The sequence below is a fragment of the Penicillium brevicompactum genome (genome assembly GCF_028827555.1).
Source record: "Penicillium brevicompactum strain IBT 35665 chromosome Unknown utg000003l_segment0_segment0, whole genome shotgun sequence".
Taxonomy (NCBI): Eukaryota; Fungi; Ascomycota; class Eurotiomycetes; order Eurotiales; family Aspergillaceae; genus Penicillium; species Penicillium brevicompactum.
In genome coordinates, this window is record NW_026623206.1 from 4,932,358 (window position 1) to 4,947,394 (window position 15,037).

The 15,037-nt window shown below is 46.9% G+C and overlaps 2 protein-coding genes across 2 annotated transcripts; both read left to right on the forward strand.

Moving 5' to 3' along the window:
- Positions 1-3,590: 3,590 nt before the first annotated feature.
- Positions 3,591-5,127, forward strand: N7506_005543 (response regulator; the record flags this gene model as incomplete). Its single annotated transcript, XM_056954837.1, has 3 exons — positions 3,591-4,164; positions 4,226-4,803; positions 4,945-5,127. 3 exons carry the CDS (start codon positions 3,591-3,593, stop codon positions 5,125-5,127), a joined length of 1,335 nt encoding a protein of 444 aa, XP_056813726.1.
- A 2,824-nt stretch (positions 5,128-7,951) lies between these two features.
- Positions 7,952-8,645, forward strand: N7506_005544 (uncharacterized protein; the record flags this gene model as incomplete). Its single annotated transcript, XM_056954838.1, has 2 exons — positions 7,952-8,264; positions 8,587-8,645. The coding sequence occupies 2 exons, from the start codon at positions 7,952-7,954 to the stop codon at positions 8,643-8,645; spliced, it is 372 nt and encodes a 123-aa protein (XP_056813727.1).
- Positions 8,646-15,037: the final 6,392 nt, after the last annotated feature.

Below are 15,037 nucleotides of genomic sequence, written 5' to 3' on the forward strand. Positions count from 1 at the left end.
TGAACCAGCTGCGCGTAAATTTCTGCCAAATGCTTATTCAAGATGACTGGTTGACATTTTACATGGACCGGACTGTCACAGAGCACTCCGTTCGGCATCATTTTGAGGTCATTTCAAACGCCTTGAAGGCCGGGAGGGGGAGGGACTTTGGTGTCTTTTTACAGACGATTCACTTATCAGATCTTGAAATGCCCTATTTTTCTCCATTGCGGCTAGACCCAAAGCTGCAGATTTTGAGAGTGCACCTTTGCGATTTGCTCAACTCCGCTTCAAATCTTCGTCTGAGTGGATCTGGATCAGCATTGAGATTACTGGCCTGCATTGATTTGGATCTTCGGCATTTGGAACTGTGTCAATTCACCGTCCACCAGACAGCCTTCTATGAGTTCATGCTAAGTCATGCGCGCTCAATCCGTTCCATTGGATGCCACGGGGTCCGTTTGATTGTCTCAAATCCGACGGCGTTTGGTATAGTCAATTTATCGCCAGAAATATGTGACAGGCTCCTTAGTGTACGTTCTTCCGCAATATGCACAGCAGCTTATACTTGTCTTGTTTGCTTCAAAGAGGGATGGAGGCTGTCGAAGAATTAATACCACAACATGTGATTGGAATATGACAATAAAATCCGGTGATTGATCTTGTCCTTGATTCTTAAATAGGAAGAAAGACTAAGTTCAACTCTCGACATATTCTAGATATTCGTCATGTCATGATTGGTTCGCAAAGCAAAACAAGATCATAAGGACGGTTGCGGAATGAACTCTGGCCAGGCCCTCAAAGCGAACCGACCCTGACTGCTATGGCTGAGCCCATCATGGCCAATATCGCTTGAGAACAGGCATTCTTTATGTTCAATCAGTGGAAGCAATAACAAAAAGCTCGCAGGCTCGCAGTTGCATTCTCGGAGGAGTGGAGTTCATTATAGGTATGTCGGAAACAAGTCCATGCCAACCCTGAATGCATCGCGTTGAACGTCCGCTTGTGTGACGTCAGCTGGAGCGACAACCATGACATGGTTCTTGGTATGCATTTCTTATTTTTATTTTTATCAAATTTACCGATATGCCTCGTTGATTCGAGGCCGTCCATGATTGGCATGGAAATATCTAGAAATGTGTTGAGTACAGCGGGATATCCAGCTTTCCCCAATAGCCCAGCTTCTTCAGCACTGTGGGAAATGGCCTGAGCCAAAATCTGTTATGGACAATGCGTCGTTTCATCATTCAGGGCGAATTGTGCTGATGTGCGCGGACGCGGGGGTGAAATTGGTTTACCTGCCACCCTACTCGCCCGACCTGAATCCGATTGAAGATTTTTTTGCTGAGCTTTAAAGCTTTATTAAACCCGATTGGACTTACTATGAGGTAGATCCCGATCAAGGGTTTGATGCTTTCCTCACATGGTCTATTGAGTGGCTGGTGCGAAAGAAGAAAATGTCAGAGACCATTTTCGGTACGCAGGCTCGAAGATCGAAGAAGGTCGGGAAGTTGCTAGTTGTCATTTGAAAAGGCTCATCTGTTCAAAAGAAAGATTACAACACGAAATGAGCGTAACAGCGTAATGCTGTCGAGCTCGCAGTTTCGTTTTGGGAAAAAGTGAAATGTATTGTGGGTATCACGTTGTGCCCGGTATCATTGACACCAAACTATCCATTTGTACATCAGAAACATATCCATACCAAACCTGAAGGCATTGCGTTGAACGTCGGCTTGTGCTAAACACGTCAGAGGTCTTCAGGTCAGCTACTGCTCCTAATACAGACAGTAGTAGTAGTAGTAGTAGTAGTAGTAGTAGTAGTAGTAGTAGTAGTTTAGTAGTAGTGTTCGTTTACCCTGTCCCCTCGCGAACGATATGCAGGATACAACAACTTTATATCCGAGTATGTACTTTTAGAATGATCCACTTTCTGACATGAACTTAGAGCCTCGTCACGGCCTACCCTGGCCCATTGCCGCTCCCGCTGTTAGGCTGCCCTTGTGGCGCACGACCGCGAAACCTCTGTGACGCCTCGGCGAAATCCAATACGGCCTGAACCGTCTTCGCCCTCGAGGCGGTGTCTGGATTACCTTTCTCACCTTCGTTTGAGCCTCCCAGCAGACTCGACACGCTGTTCAACGCGTCTCCAACAGCACCCCCGTTGGTGCTCTGCACAAAGCCACTGCCTACACACTATTTATGGCCCCGTTACTTCAGACCACACATCATGCCCTAGCTGGAGTGAATCAAAGCAGCATCCAAGCAAAGGTGCGAATATCCGATTGCGAGCGTGAGATGTCCATTCTTCCTGGCAATGTGAGTGATTCATCGCCCCCTCTGCTGCGCTATATCAAATATTTGTGCAATTCTTGTGCTCCAAAACACGAGCACCATAGCCCATAGCAGCCATCGCCACTGCGAAACATACCTGTTGGGAATTCTATCGCCGGATCGGAGATAAGACCACGTCACTACGACGCGTGATCCATCGCGTCTTCCGCCTCAACCTCACCGCCCTCACACCATGAACGGCGAAGTTTATAAATTGTCCCCATCACGAGGTTTTATCCCATTACGGCTGTACACTTTCCCGTCACAGGTGGTTCGTCACGCGCCTTTGGCTCTCAGAAATTGCCCGGTACACCCAGCGCGCCTTCTTCGAAGCGACAACCGGAGAGTGCGACAAACTGGATACAACATCATGTCAATATGGCATGAATGGTGACGCATTGATGAAGACAATTCCAAGTTATTTCGTCGGTATGATATGACCACGAAGCTGATTGATCGTTTCGTGTCAAGCAAACGTTCTGCGAACTTCATGAACAGGTAAATCATAAAATCTCGTCCAAGTGGTAAGCCTTACTGACTCGGATCGTACAACAGCGCCCCTTACAGTCCCGTCACTCGAGTTGAATGCGAAGCGAGCAAACTTGTCTGCTCGAGCTCCTCTATACCGATGCGATCGCAAGCTATCTGTCCCTTCCTCGTGACCACTGGAGGCATGGACGAGGAATGACTGGAATGTTCACATCGTCTAGGCCCTGCTCTCAGTCGACACTCTGCACCAGTAATGTGCTGATGTGTCTACCGATATAAAGTCCAAGGCATAATGGGCTAAACTACTGTCTGTCTCAGTATTCGAACATCGCGAAAGAATAGGTTCCTTGTAGACGGAGCCGTGCATCGAGGCGGCCGCAAGAAGAATGGTGCCTGCTTAGTGCGGTACCTGTCCCGTGACCGAGTGATGACATAAATCACCCGCAAACCTGCCGCTTGCTTGCTCTACTTCAGACAAAAAAGCCACACCTTGTACGAATAGAAGTTATTTTGTTTGCCGCAGAACGTTTTCCACTCAAAAGTTCCCCGCTCCAACTTTATAACAATCTGGCTTTCTTCCAAACCACTTTTTCCAAAATTCGAAAGCAAGCAATGACTTTCCGAGTCTGCAAATTGTTTCCGAGCGGCCTGCGATAGAAAGATCTCCTTCCTCCCACCCTTCCCATCCGCCGACTATCTCTACCAGCGTCATAATAACATCTGATAAACGATTTTTTGAGCCGACCTTACAAAAACGCTAGGGTAGCGGCTACTTGCCAGCTCCCGCTGAGATGGCGCCCCGCCGTGTTTGGGTCAAGCGATCGGCTTGCTCCGCGACCTTGGTATCATATTTGGAGAATGCTGTTGTAGATGAGCTGCGCGACCAGGTGATAAGGAAATATGCCAATTCCTTGGGGAGGAAATTTGATTCTCCTGATATAATGACCACAATTACTCCTCGGCAGGACTTGAACCGACAGGCCCAACAAGAGCGTCTCCTCAACCCGGATGAAATGTTGTCATCTGTGCTCGACACATACTACCCTGGTGGCCAGACAATAGAAGAGGCGCTGGTGATTGACGTGCCCACGCGCTATGACCCGAGGCTATCACCACGTTATACATTTCACAGTCACGACAATTCGGAGTCTGGCAAGCATGGCGACTCATTTCCTCTTGAATTGGGGAGTAAAAATGCAACGGTGCCACCTCCGCGCCCATCAAGTTCGCTAGCTGGCGCCGAACCGCCATCTCGCTCAGTATCTACTACTGATGTGGTCCCTTCGCTGCCGTCGCCTGGGAGCCTTGGGTCGCAGCATACTTCAGATTCGCCAGTGACGCTTTGTCAACCACCCACCATGCCAGGTATGCTGATATTCTGCTTTTATCTTTATTCTCTGGCGGACATAATGATTGACATCCATAGAGCCCGGCAACTCTTCTCATGACGAAACTTCACCCGCTGCCTTGGCCCCGACTGCCCCAATATCGCCCACACTAACGACGGAGTCACCGAAGGCAAAAACACACACGTCCCCTGCACCAGCCGCATCTCCACTATCTCTTCGAACAAGGGAAAACTGTTTATCTCCAGGTGCAGCCCTTGGCGGCTTGATTGATGGCACTGTACCGCCAATCAATGTCCTCATCGTGGAGGACAACATCATCAATCAGAAGCTGCTGGGAGCATTCATGAAACGACTGAACGTACGTTGGAAGTTTGCAGCTGACGGCGAAGAGGCGGTGCGGAAATGGCGACAGGGCGGTTTCCACCTTGTGCTGATGGACCTCCAGTTGCCCATCATGAACGGGTTGGATGCTACTAAAGAGGTCCGGCGGCTCGAGCGACTGAATGGAATTGGCGTCTTTTCTAAGGCAGATTCTGGTCGCTCCAGTGTCTCAAGCCCTATCGCAAAGTCTCCATTGGAAAAGGGACCGGGATCTCAGCGCTCTCCAATTGAAGAGGACACTCTGGCTAATATCTCTGTGTTTCGTAGCCCGGTGGTCATTGTCGCGTTGACGGCCAGCAGCTTGCAAAGCGACCGTCACGATGCATTGGCTGCTGGATGCAATGATTTCTTGACTAAGGCACGTTCTAATAACCCCAAGTCTCTCTACTGCAGTCAGTACTAACTACAAAAAAAGCCCGTGAGATTTCCATGGCTTGAGCAGAAGGTGACGGAATGGGGCTGCATGCAGGCATTGATTGATTTTGAGGGCTGGCGGAGATGGCGCGGGTTCATAGACTCGCCGCGATCCGCCTCTCCCACCAATGACAGCGGTGCTGGCAACGAAAATGACTCCAGCCCGATGCATACAAATGTATAATTGCGAATCGATCCACAATAATAAGGCAGTTGATCGATCTCTATCTACAGCTTATGCGCATGTCTCTAGCGCACTGGGCTCTCTTGGCACCACCCTTGACCATCTATGGCCGCTATCCTACAAGCTGTTATTCAACAATTCCCATTTATTCACATTGCACACATTTTTCTAGGATTCTGCCTATGAACAAAGCAGCGGCCAAGTAGTATCCAGCTGAACAGGGGCAACTCCTAGGTTAACTACCCCCTCGAACATTAATATATAAATATCAACTCTATCCAAAGGAGTGGAGAGTCTCAGGTGCAGCTGAACTCAATGAAGGCTGTTTATCCTTTGTCTTAGTGATGCTGTCATTAAAGCTTGCGGCACCGCAAGGTCCAAAGAAAAACACAAATTGACAGCGTTGTCCCGAGAACTCGATGATTCTTGCCACTAGCTTCATGCTCGGATCCAAGGCTGCTAACCTCAACTGAGCTGTATGCCCATCTACCAGAAACAAAATGATACACAGGAACGAACTGTCACCCGGTGGATATAGAGGCTTGATATATATACTCACCACCCACACACCAAATATGATTAACATCTGCGTAAATCAGATTCCTCATCGGAATGCTTGCAAATATACATCACCCCACATATCTAAGAACAGGGTCTATCGATTTATTAAGCGCCTTCTAAATGACCTAGCCCTCGCCAAATAGACCAATTGAACAGTATTGACTTAATGCAAAAGACCTTGGAGTATCCTAGCGCTGGCATGATATTTTTAGATTCTTAGTGGAGCAATATCTAAAACCAACAAAACTGGCTTCCAACTTGACCAAGGGAAGCCCCAGAGAAACAGAATTGAGGTGAGATTACTGTAATTTACGGCAACTTAGCAAGAACGAATGTAAGACTGGCGGAATTATATCCTAATAAGGATTAGTGCACTTAAAATGGGGCCCTGGTCTTGTAGCAAGTGTAAGGTAGTTGTATTGTTGTGGAGTTGTGTGGGTCACAATCCAGTAGTGCCCTGAAACGAACGAAGTGAGAGAAAGGGAACTAATCAACGCGGATGTACGTGCGCGCGAGACGTTGCAAAAAGAGGTGGCTTAACTATGTATGGACTGTACTGCCACGCGCGCCGCCCATTCGCCCCTGCTCGCCCTGGTACCTGCATTATTGTTGCCTGATTCGTACTTGGCCTGGCTTGGCTTTAGGGTTGTAGGGCTATTTCCGCTCCTTTGGGCTCGCTATTCTGCTATGATTGCTCCGAGCCCTGCACCTTGCCTATCGTTTTACTGCTACGCGCTGTTATGTATTACCACCAGAATGTCTCTAGTCACTATGTCATTGTTACGTTTTACCCCTCATCACTCTTTTGCGTCACGCCAGCTTTTTGTCTCACCGACTACAGAGTTCAAGTTGCGATACTTAAATCCGCTATCTTGGATTTCAAAGATGATCGCAGTAATCGACGTCAGGACTCCCACCGGAAATATTGCTCTACAAACGTACAACTGTCTTGCCTACGTTCGCTAACAAGTCTTCATTTTTCGCAGCTACTCGATATGCCCTGAGTTCCTTAGTGAAATGCAAAGATCGTAAGCACTAGGACTAAGTCTCACTGCATGGCAAACCAATATTCCCGATTATCTCACAATATCCCTAGTAAACTATCTTTACGTCTTGCTCACAGGAATGAAATTCTATATTCTCTAAGTCACGCAGCTCAAATGCGAATGCTACGATCGAGAGAACGGCGTGTATTGCGGTAGCTATATAAGAATTTGTCAGGATGAGGAATTGATGTACTGGCTGGTACTGAACATGTCCAATAGAATCAGGTGATTGATTGTAGGTGTTAAAGATCGGTTGAACTAGACCTGGCATTACACCGCCCACAGGTGCGGAGGTACCGCACCTACACCTGCACCTGAACCGAACCTGAGGGTCGACAGGTTCGGTGCAAGGTTACCCTCATCAACCCGCATATGCATAAATTTCTGACACCTTGCCCCTTTTGGCTGAATAAAATGGATGATTCATCTCTGTTTTTTACACTTGTTCCGTTGCCCTGAAGCCATATCATTGAATACTCTATGAATATAAGGATTTATGAATGAATACTTATGTAAAAATAAACAGTAGTTACTGTTACCTATAGCCCCTAAGTAAACACAAATAATTTAGACGTTGGAAGTGGTCAATAAGAGTTATTGACAAAATACCATGTAAAGTTGTAGAAATATATATCGAGTATGCTGTTTAATTTACGTATCTTCAAAAGCAGAACTGAAGTTTTGTAGTGGGGACTTTAAGATATTGTCAAAATCACATTATTTTAATATCATTTTAAATGTCAAATCTTCTTCTATCATTTTGTCTTGAGGAATTTAGAATATCTAACACACATAGATCATGAATCAAGTTCAAACTTCCCAATTGTTAGACTTAGCCGTTCTGATCATAATATTTTCTCAACCTGAGAATTATACCTGAGGTGTACTGAGGTGTAGTGAGGTGCGGTGAGGTTTAATCAGGTTTACCCCTGAGGTGTAGTGAGGTGCAGTGAGGTGCAGTGAGGTGCAGTGAGGTTTAATCAGGTTTACCCCTCAGGTGCAGTAAGGTGTAGTGAGGTGCGGTGGGGTTACTATACAGATTACTAAATAAACCAACCAATAGGATCTACTTATAGGTATTAAACATGATAGATCAATCCTGACATCCTGAGCAGGGCTAAACAGAGGCCCCAAGAAGATCATGTATCTTTTCATGTAAAGCAATCAGTACGTTTTTTATCTTCTTCTTCTCTGGTATCTAGCTAACTGAACTAACTATGTCTCAGCTATCCGACATCTACCCATCGTCTCACTTCAATAGTTCAGACGGGGTGTCATATAACGCGCTACATTTCCTCCTCCCCGAAGACTCCCTCTCCCAACGCGAAAGCCAGAGCCAGAGCCAGAGCCAATACCAATCTGAAAGCCAGTTTGGATCAGTTCCGGATCTTCTAAGCCCTCAGTCACACATTACACCACTCGCTCCAGACACCCTTACCCGAATTAAGCCTGACCGTATTATCGAGTTTATTATCTGTACACCAGAAATGACAAAGGAGTTCGTGGATTGGTGGCTTAAGACTGGCTATGGTAGGTCAAAGCAGAATCTTAGTTGGGATATAAGTCCTACCAAACGTCGTGCGGATTGCTGGAAAGGGTTTCAACAAGTTGCAAACACCAAAGATGGAAAGCCAGGTTTTATGTGCAAACGTTGTCGCACAGTCCTCGCGCATCCAGCTCCAAATCATACAGGGACATCAACAATGCAGAAGCATCTTGATGGTCCAAGGTGTAGACAACGAGTGGCACTCCAGGGAACTAGTAGTATCCATCAGCTACTTAGTGACGCAGTATGTTTAGTCTATATTTCTTGTTGAATATTAATACGAATCCTCAATTAACTATATTTCAGGCCGAGAGAAGACCAGCACCTACCTTTACACAACAAATATGGGAGCAGAAGCTACTTAACCTGATCACCGTATCACATTTACCGTTCCTCTTTGTTGAGCACCAAGAATTCCACGACCTTATCTCTTACGCCCGACTAGCACCTACACTACCAAACATCCCATCAAGAAAGGTCATTCGTGAGCGTCTCCAAGAGTTCGCCAAAGATTCTCAACAAAAAACTCTACAACAGCTCCCACCTAATGCAAAGATGTCGATTGCCCTTGACTGTTGGACCTCACCATTTAAACATGCATTCATGGCTATCACAGGATACTTTTTAGACCAGGAATGGGAGTATCGTGAGGTACTTCTTGGCTTTGAGCCAATTTCTGGTACTCATTCTGGCGTTAACCTTGGTGAAGTTGTTATTCGGATTCTACAACAGCACCAGATCATTCACCGTATACTTGCGGTGACAACTGATAATGCGTCTAATAATAAGACACTTATCACAGCGGTGAATGAGTCAATAAAGGATCTACAGTCAGACCCGGAGATAGATTCGACAATTGTTCAAGTGCCTTGTCTCGCCCATGTTATTCAACTGAGTCTATTTGATTTACTTGGTAAGATCAAGGCTTCGCCGAGGAATGATAATCCCGAGTCAGAATTACCCGACGATCGTTTACGTCAACTCCGCTCGCGCCAACAGAAACATGAGATCGCTGATACATTAAACAAGGTATGCTTCTATTTATGAACTATGAATAATACTCACTATTACTTGTAGGTCCGGGGTCTTGCAGTCTTTATCAACGGGAGCCCTCAACGCAAAGAAAACTTTTTAAACCTCCAGTCCAACACTCAGTTACAGCTCCTCCCAATCCAGGATGTTCGTACAAGATGGAACTCGACGTTCCTAATGCTCCGGCGGGCAAAAAGGGTTTATACTACGTACAATTCGTACTGTGTGGACTTCAATCAACCCTGTTTCGCACTAAGTTCGGAGGGGTGGCGACAGATTGACTATCTACTTTGTATCCTCCAGCCCTTTTTCACGTTCACCACATTGGTATGTCGTACCAAAGACTCGAGTATCCACCTTGTCTTCAGGATCTACAACAAGCGTCAATATCTCAACTTCGGCGGAAGAAGGTTTACTGGAAACAAATGATGCTCTCTTCTCTGGAAGCTGCAAAAGAGAAATTGACAAAATACTATGGTATGACTGATAGTATTGAGGGTGATCTATATGCAATTGGGACAATCCTAGCACCGTCGAACAAAATGCATTTCTTTTCAACAAGTGATTGGGACCCAGATCCTGAGACTGGAAAGGACTACAGAAAGGAATACCGATAATAACCCCTGGATCAGACAACGGATATAGGGTTTGATGTGTGTTGGCCTCTTTGGTCCAGCTATTGCCCAAGAGTACCCGCAGCTCGGCATCAAGACATGTAAGGAATTGCCACCTGTACGACCGCTTTGGAATACTGCACGAGGCTGTATGTCAAGACCAAATACATGCCGTGGAGACTGGGTTGCCAAGACTGGGCCATCCCAATTCTCTCAAGAGGGCGCAAAGCGTACAGAGCACAGCCGAATAGGTTGATGAGCACCAGTCGGCCAAATGCAGCGGTCAGTGGGGAGGGAGCGTGGAGCGGCTCAGCCAACGCGTGACCAAGGCCAACAAGCCCAATGACGCAAATTGGAGAGACAATCGACCGGAGGATACCCCCGTATCTATATCTTTGAGATAAATGTCAGAGATGCTTCCAACAGCGATCATGGTGAAAGCCGATGTGTATCCAAGTTGTAGCAATGGTTGGGCCGGAAAGAGAAAGGCAATCGTCGGAAGTGCTGCGGTCCAGACCAGAAACGGACCAACAAACCACATCGAAGCTTGCCCGTTTGTCGCTTCTTCCTTGTGAAATGCATTGAAGACATTCTGGAAGACAACACACAAGTACCACACGGCAATTCCTCCACCGAACGCGATCACTGCTAGAGCGTATGGGATTGACTCTTGAGTTGAAGGGAAATGAAAGACCAAGAACATTAATAGGTCAATCACAAAGTAGGAAAACCCGAGCATGCCTATGATGGCACCGATGGCACAGTTGCGCAGGTTTCGATAATCGAGAGTGTCCATTCTGTAAAGTCAAAGTAAGTGTACTGGCCGTTTTCGGCAGGATTCTTCGGCGAGCTTGTGGTCTTATAGACAAATGTGTTTGACTGTAGCTGCACTCATTGCCTGGGAAAATAGGTGTTTGTTAAGACGGTTGAAGGGTTGAGATAATGCTTTGTGCAGTGTTGATCACCAGAGCGATAAGTGAGGTACCGTCACATTTTTAATGACCACCACTCACAGGTTCAATTAGAACCTTAGAAAAGTGCATTTCTGTGTTGAATTGCCAAAGAATGTTTTAGTCTCAACGAGATCCAAACTGCTCAACTTCCATTTGTGTAATTGATGTTCCTCATTATGCAAGGCAGGACCTGAGAATCAAATGTGATTATTCCTTCTCTCTTGCATGATAGCGCCTCAGACAAACAAACAGAATGGAAGACATTGTACAAATTGTACGTCAGATCGGTCAACAGCAAGCACAGAATGCTTATTACCGTGATTGCTATGCCCTCTTCAAGCTACTCCAAGACCTCACGGAGCACACGTCCAACGAACTACAACGGCTTCACAAAACCGGCACCGAGCGCTCCAACAATTCTGTGCATCAAGTGCTCCAAAATTTCAAGGACACAATCTGCACCTTGGTTGAAAAGGCTTGCCAAGCCCAAGCGGAATGTGAAGAGTTTTGCTCAGTGAATGCATCATTCTCAGCGCGGGATGTCTTGGAGCCCATCAGAAGGATGTACACCGACCCACAGGTCTCATCGCAAAGCAGGGATTCACTGTGGAACATCTGCAGGTAGCGTTGTAGCCTGGGTCGATGGAGGGAGACTTGCTCTACTTGAGTAATATTCACAAAGACGAAATTCCCGTGTTCCTATCTATTCGCATGAGGACAACAATAATGTATCCTATATACCACAGCAGTTTGGAGGTCGTATACTATTTAGGAGCTCACGAACACATATTACCATGACTCGGACACAGCGATCAAGCAGTTCCGCTTACCATAGAATGTGCAACATAAAATTAAGCAATGTCGCAGGTCACCAACAGTCATGGACCATATAGACAATTTGCCAATTCTCCCCAGCCTGATGATGGTCTACGGCTTGAAGATTAGATGCAACAGCAGAAAAGAAGGACCAGCCATATGGTTGAACAGCCAATAGAAAAGAACACCGCCAGCCATGCTGTGGTCAATGGGAATCATGCGTGCCCAAGCACATCGATGGCCAGAAGCTAGAGCAGGACAACCTTGTTTTGAAGGAAGCTGGTGCGATCCTGAGAAAAGAGAGGGACAGTCTTCAGGTTCGCCATGATAAGCAGCTATTCCGGCTGCGCTTTTTTGAGCAGGCATTGGAATTATCTCGGGAGAAGCTAGTTAGCGTATTTGATGACTGGAATCACCCTTCCAGACTTATCTCGCAGAGTTCTTGGATAACGCAAGAGGAGAATGAGGGATCGGCTACGTGTATTTGGAATCATCTTTCATATTACTTAAAAGCAGAAATACTACAATGACGTCGAATTGAAAGAGAATCACACCATGAAAAGAAGCTTATATTCCTTGTGTCTGCGAACAATCGCCCATCTTATGGACCAGTTTCAATTGCAATCACCCAATATATTATGCACAAAGAAACTCCGGATTCAGGGACAGTGTCGTCTGTAGCGTACCTAGCGGGGAAAGTGTCGATTGACTCGAGTATTATGCAGGTTCCATACGAGGCCACAGGGAAAGTCGGAAACTAGTGCCTATTGCCCCAAAATCAGGCCGGGCAATCGTGTCTAGCAACTGTCCGCGTACCCGACAGAGATTCCCCAGGGCCGTTTCAATTCTGGGTAGGATGAACAGGCGCTCTCCTATCCTCTCGCCAGTTTTCCGGTCAAATCGCACTAGTCGAAACTCTATCCAGTGCACTTCTATAGGGAAAGCGAACGCTGACATGTAGAAGAACATGTCGCTAGCCTGAGTAGACATGGACAGAGGATCTGGACCCATCCACTTGAAGGCCGGCAGCTTGTCGTAGGTGGGGTGCACAAAGCATTCGATCACGGAAGAACCTTGAATCCCATATCCTGCAGGCTCACCTTCATCCGAGGAAATCTGTCGAGCCTTACCGGGGTCGGTGGCGAGACAGGGGGCGGCATCGGTATGCCAGAGGAGTCTTGCCAGATGGCGTGAAGGTCGAAATCCAAATCACAGTCTACCAATTTTAACACAAGGCAATTACCGAAATAACGGGTACAGACCATTCTTGTTCGATTCGTACATTTTTGTTCAAGACTTGACGGCGAAGACTAGCGGTGAAATATAGAAGTGAAGAAAGTAGCAATTTGACGAGGGTTGGGAGGGGCAGAATGCCGCAGGGTAAGCAGGTAATTGATATATCTTGATAACGCAAGTTTATGGAAATTAGGAGGACTTGATGGCCAGATGCTAACTTGTTGAAAACCAAACGCTTGGTGAATTAACAGGCGTGAAACGTTGACACCCCGTCACCAAATCCAACAAAAATTACCGGCGGTTATATGGGCCTCTAAAAGAGGGATGATATTTGGGATAGAATGCAGTGGATAGCAGAACTCTTCAGGTGTCGCTATCGCCCACGAGCGCTTAACAACACCGAGGTCTCATCAAGGCCCATCAACATGACAGGCTTGAGTATCGCTCGCATGCAAGGCTGAAACGACGCCATTGCAAAGTGCTCGAACTGCTCGCTTTCGATCCCACAATATCAATGCCTGCCCATCACAGAGCTGTAGAAGGATGTCGCTGTTGCTTGCTAGCCACTCATTTGACTCTTGAAGCTGTCGCTGCTCTTCCTCGAGTCGTATCTTCTCGGCAGATTTGACAACGTAGTATTCCCACAGGCAGAAGTAGAGGTCGAGCAGTTTGAGGGCTGGTGTAGCCAGGGCGTCGTTGTAGTGTAGAAGCTTCATGAACTCCGCTGCAAGGAAACAGGGTGTGCGCACTGGAACCTATGTAGTATTAGTGATCTTGTTCGTTTGCTATCGGGGGGTATGACCGACCTCGGGTTCGATGGTTGCAGCATCTGAAGATTGCTGTGGGTGGCTTTGCAACTTGTTCTCATCTTTTGGGTCTTGGGAAGCCCTGCACTGTCTCTTAGCTGGCCGGTCACACGAGGAAGGTGAAGTCGGATGGTCCATCGTGGTCTCTGGAATAAAATGCAAGAGATGTTGTGCTCGAGAGTCTTTTATAGACTGAGAAAAGCCACTCCGAGGCTGCTGTCATTGCCACCCATGTCCGTTCCGGTCTGAGTTCGACCGTCTTTAAAAGAGTCAGTGAACGGTTAGTTGACGCTCGATCTCACCTGCTGTTCACCACTAATTGCTCAATTTAATGTGGAAATGGGCAACAGACCAAGCCTTGAGACAAAAATTTGTAGGAAATACCTCCTCATGATAGTTTGCAAGTGCAATTTTGATGGATTGGATGGTATAAAACAGCTAGACTTCGTTGAAGCTGAACGTGGCATTACTGTGAATAAACCTGTTCAGCGGGGAGATACAAATAATTAATTCCGAGACTTCTCGGCAAGTGATGCTGAGAACAGCCTTTTGGTATTGCATCACGACAGGTGTAGATGTCGCTAACGGTACAAACCACCAAACTTCATCCCCGGAGACCGCCTCAACAATGTTTGACGAGAGTTGTCGACTTCCATTCTGTTCTGAATAGCCCTCTGGGTGCAGTCGTCTCTTGCTAGCTCAAGCGATCTCTTCAAACTGAAGCTTTTGAGTCTGGCGTTTGCCAAAAGAGCATTAACAATCGAGAAATGACCATCCTTGACTGCCAACATCAATGGATCCTTAAAATATTCATTCCGGAGGTTGACATCAATTTGGTGATGGAGTAATAGTGCCTGGACCATCTCCAAGTCACCACCACGGGTAGCAATGCAGAGGGCAGTGTCGTGAGATGCGATCGTGCTTTCATTGATGTTCAGACGTGTGCCTTGTTGCACTAATAGCCTGACCACATCGTGATGGCCGTGTGTAGCCGCTCGACAAAGTGGCGGATCTATTGAACCCCTCCCATTGATCTCCACGTTCCCCATATTCAGTAGACAAGCAACCGTGTTCACGCGTCCGTGACATGCGGCAATGGAGATTGGAGAGTGACCTGCAACGCAGAGATTCGGATCGATCTCTGGCACCGCAAGCAGCCGTCGTAGAAGCACGGTATCCAATCTGGCCGCGGCGTGGTGTAGAGATGTAGACGGCATTTCGAATCTCCCATGGCCCCCAATAAGACTAACGTCGATGTCTTTCTCGGCCAACAGCCTTTCGGTTATCTCATAGTAAGACG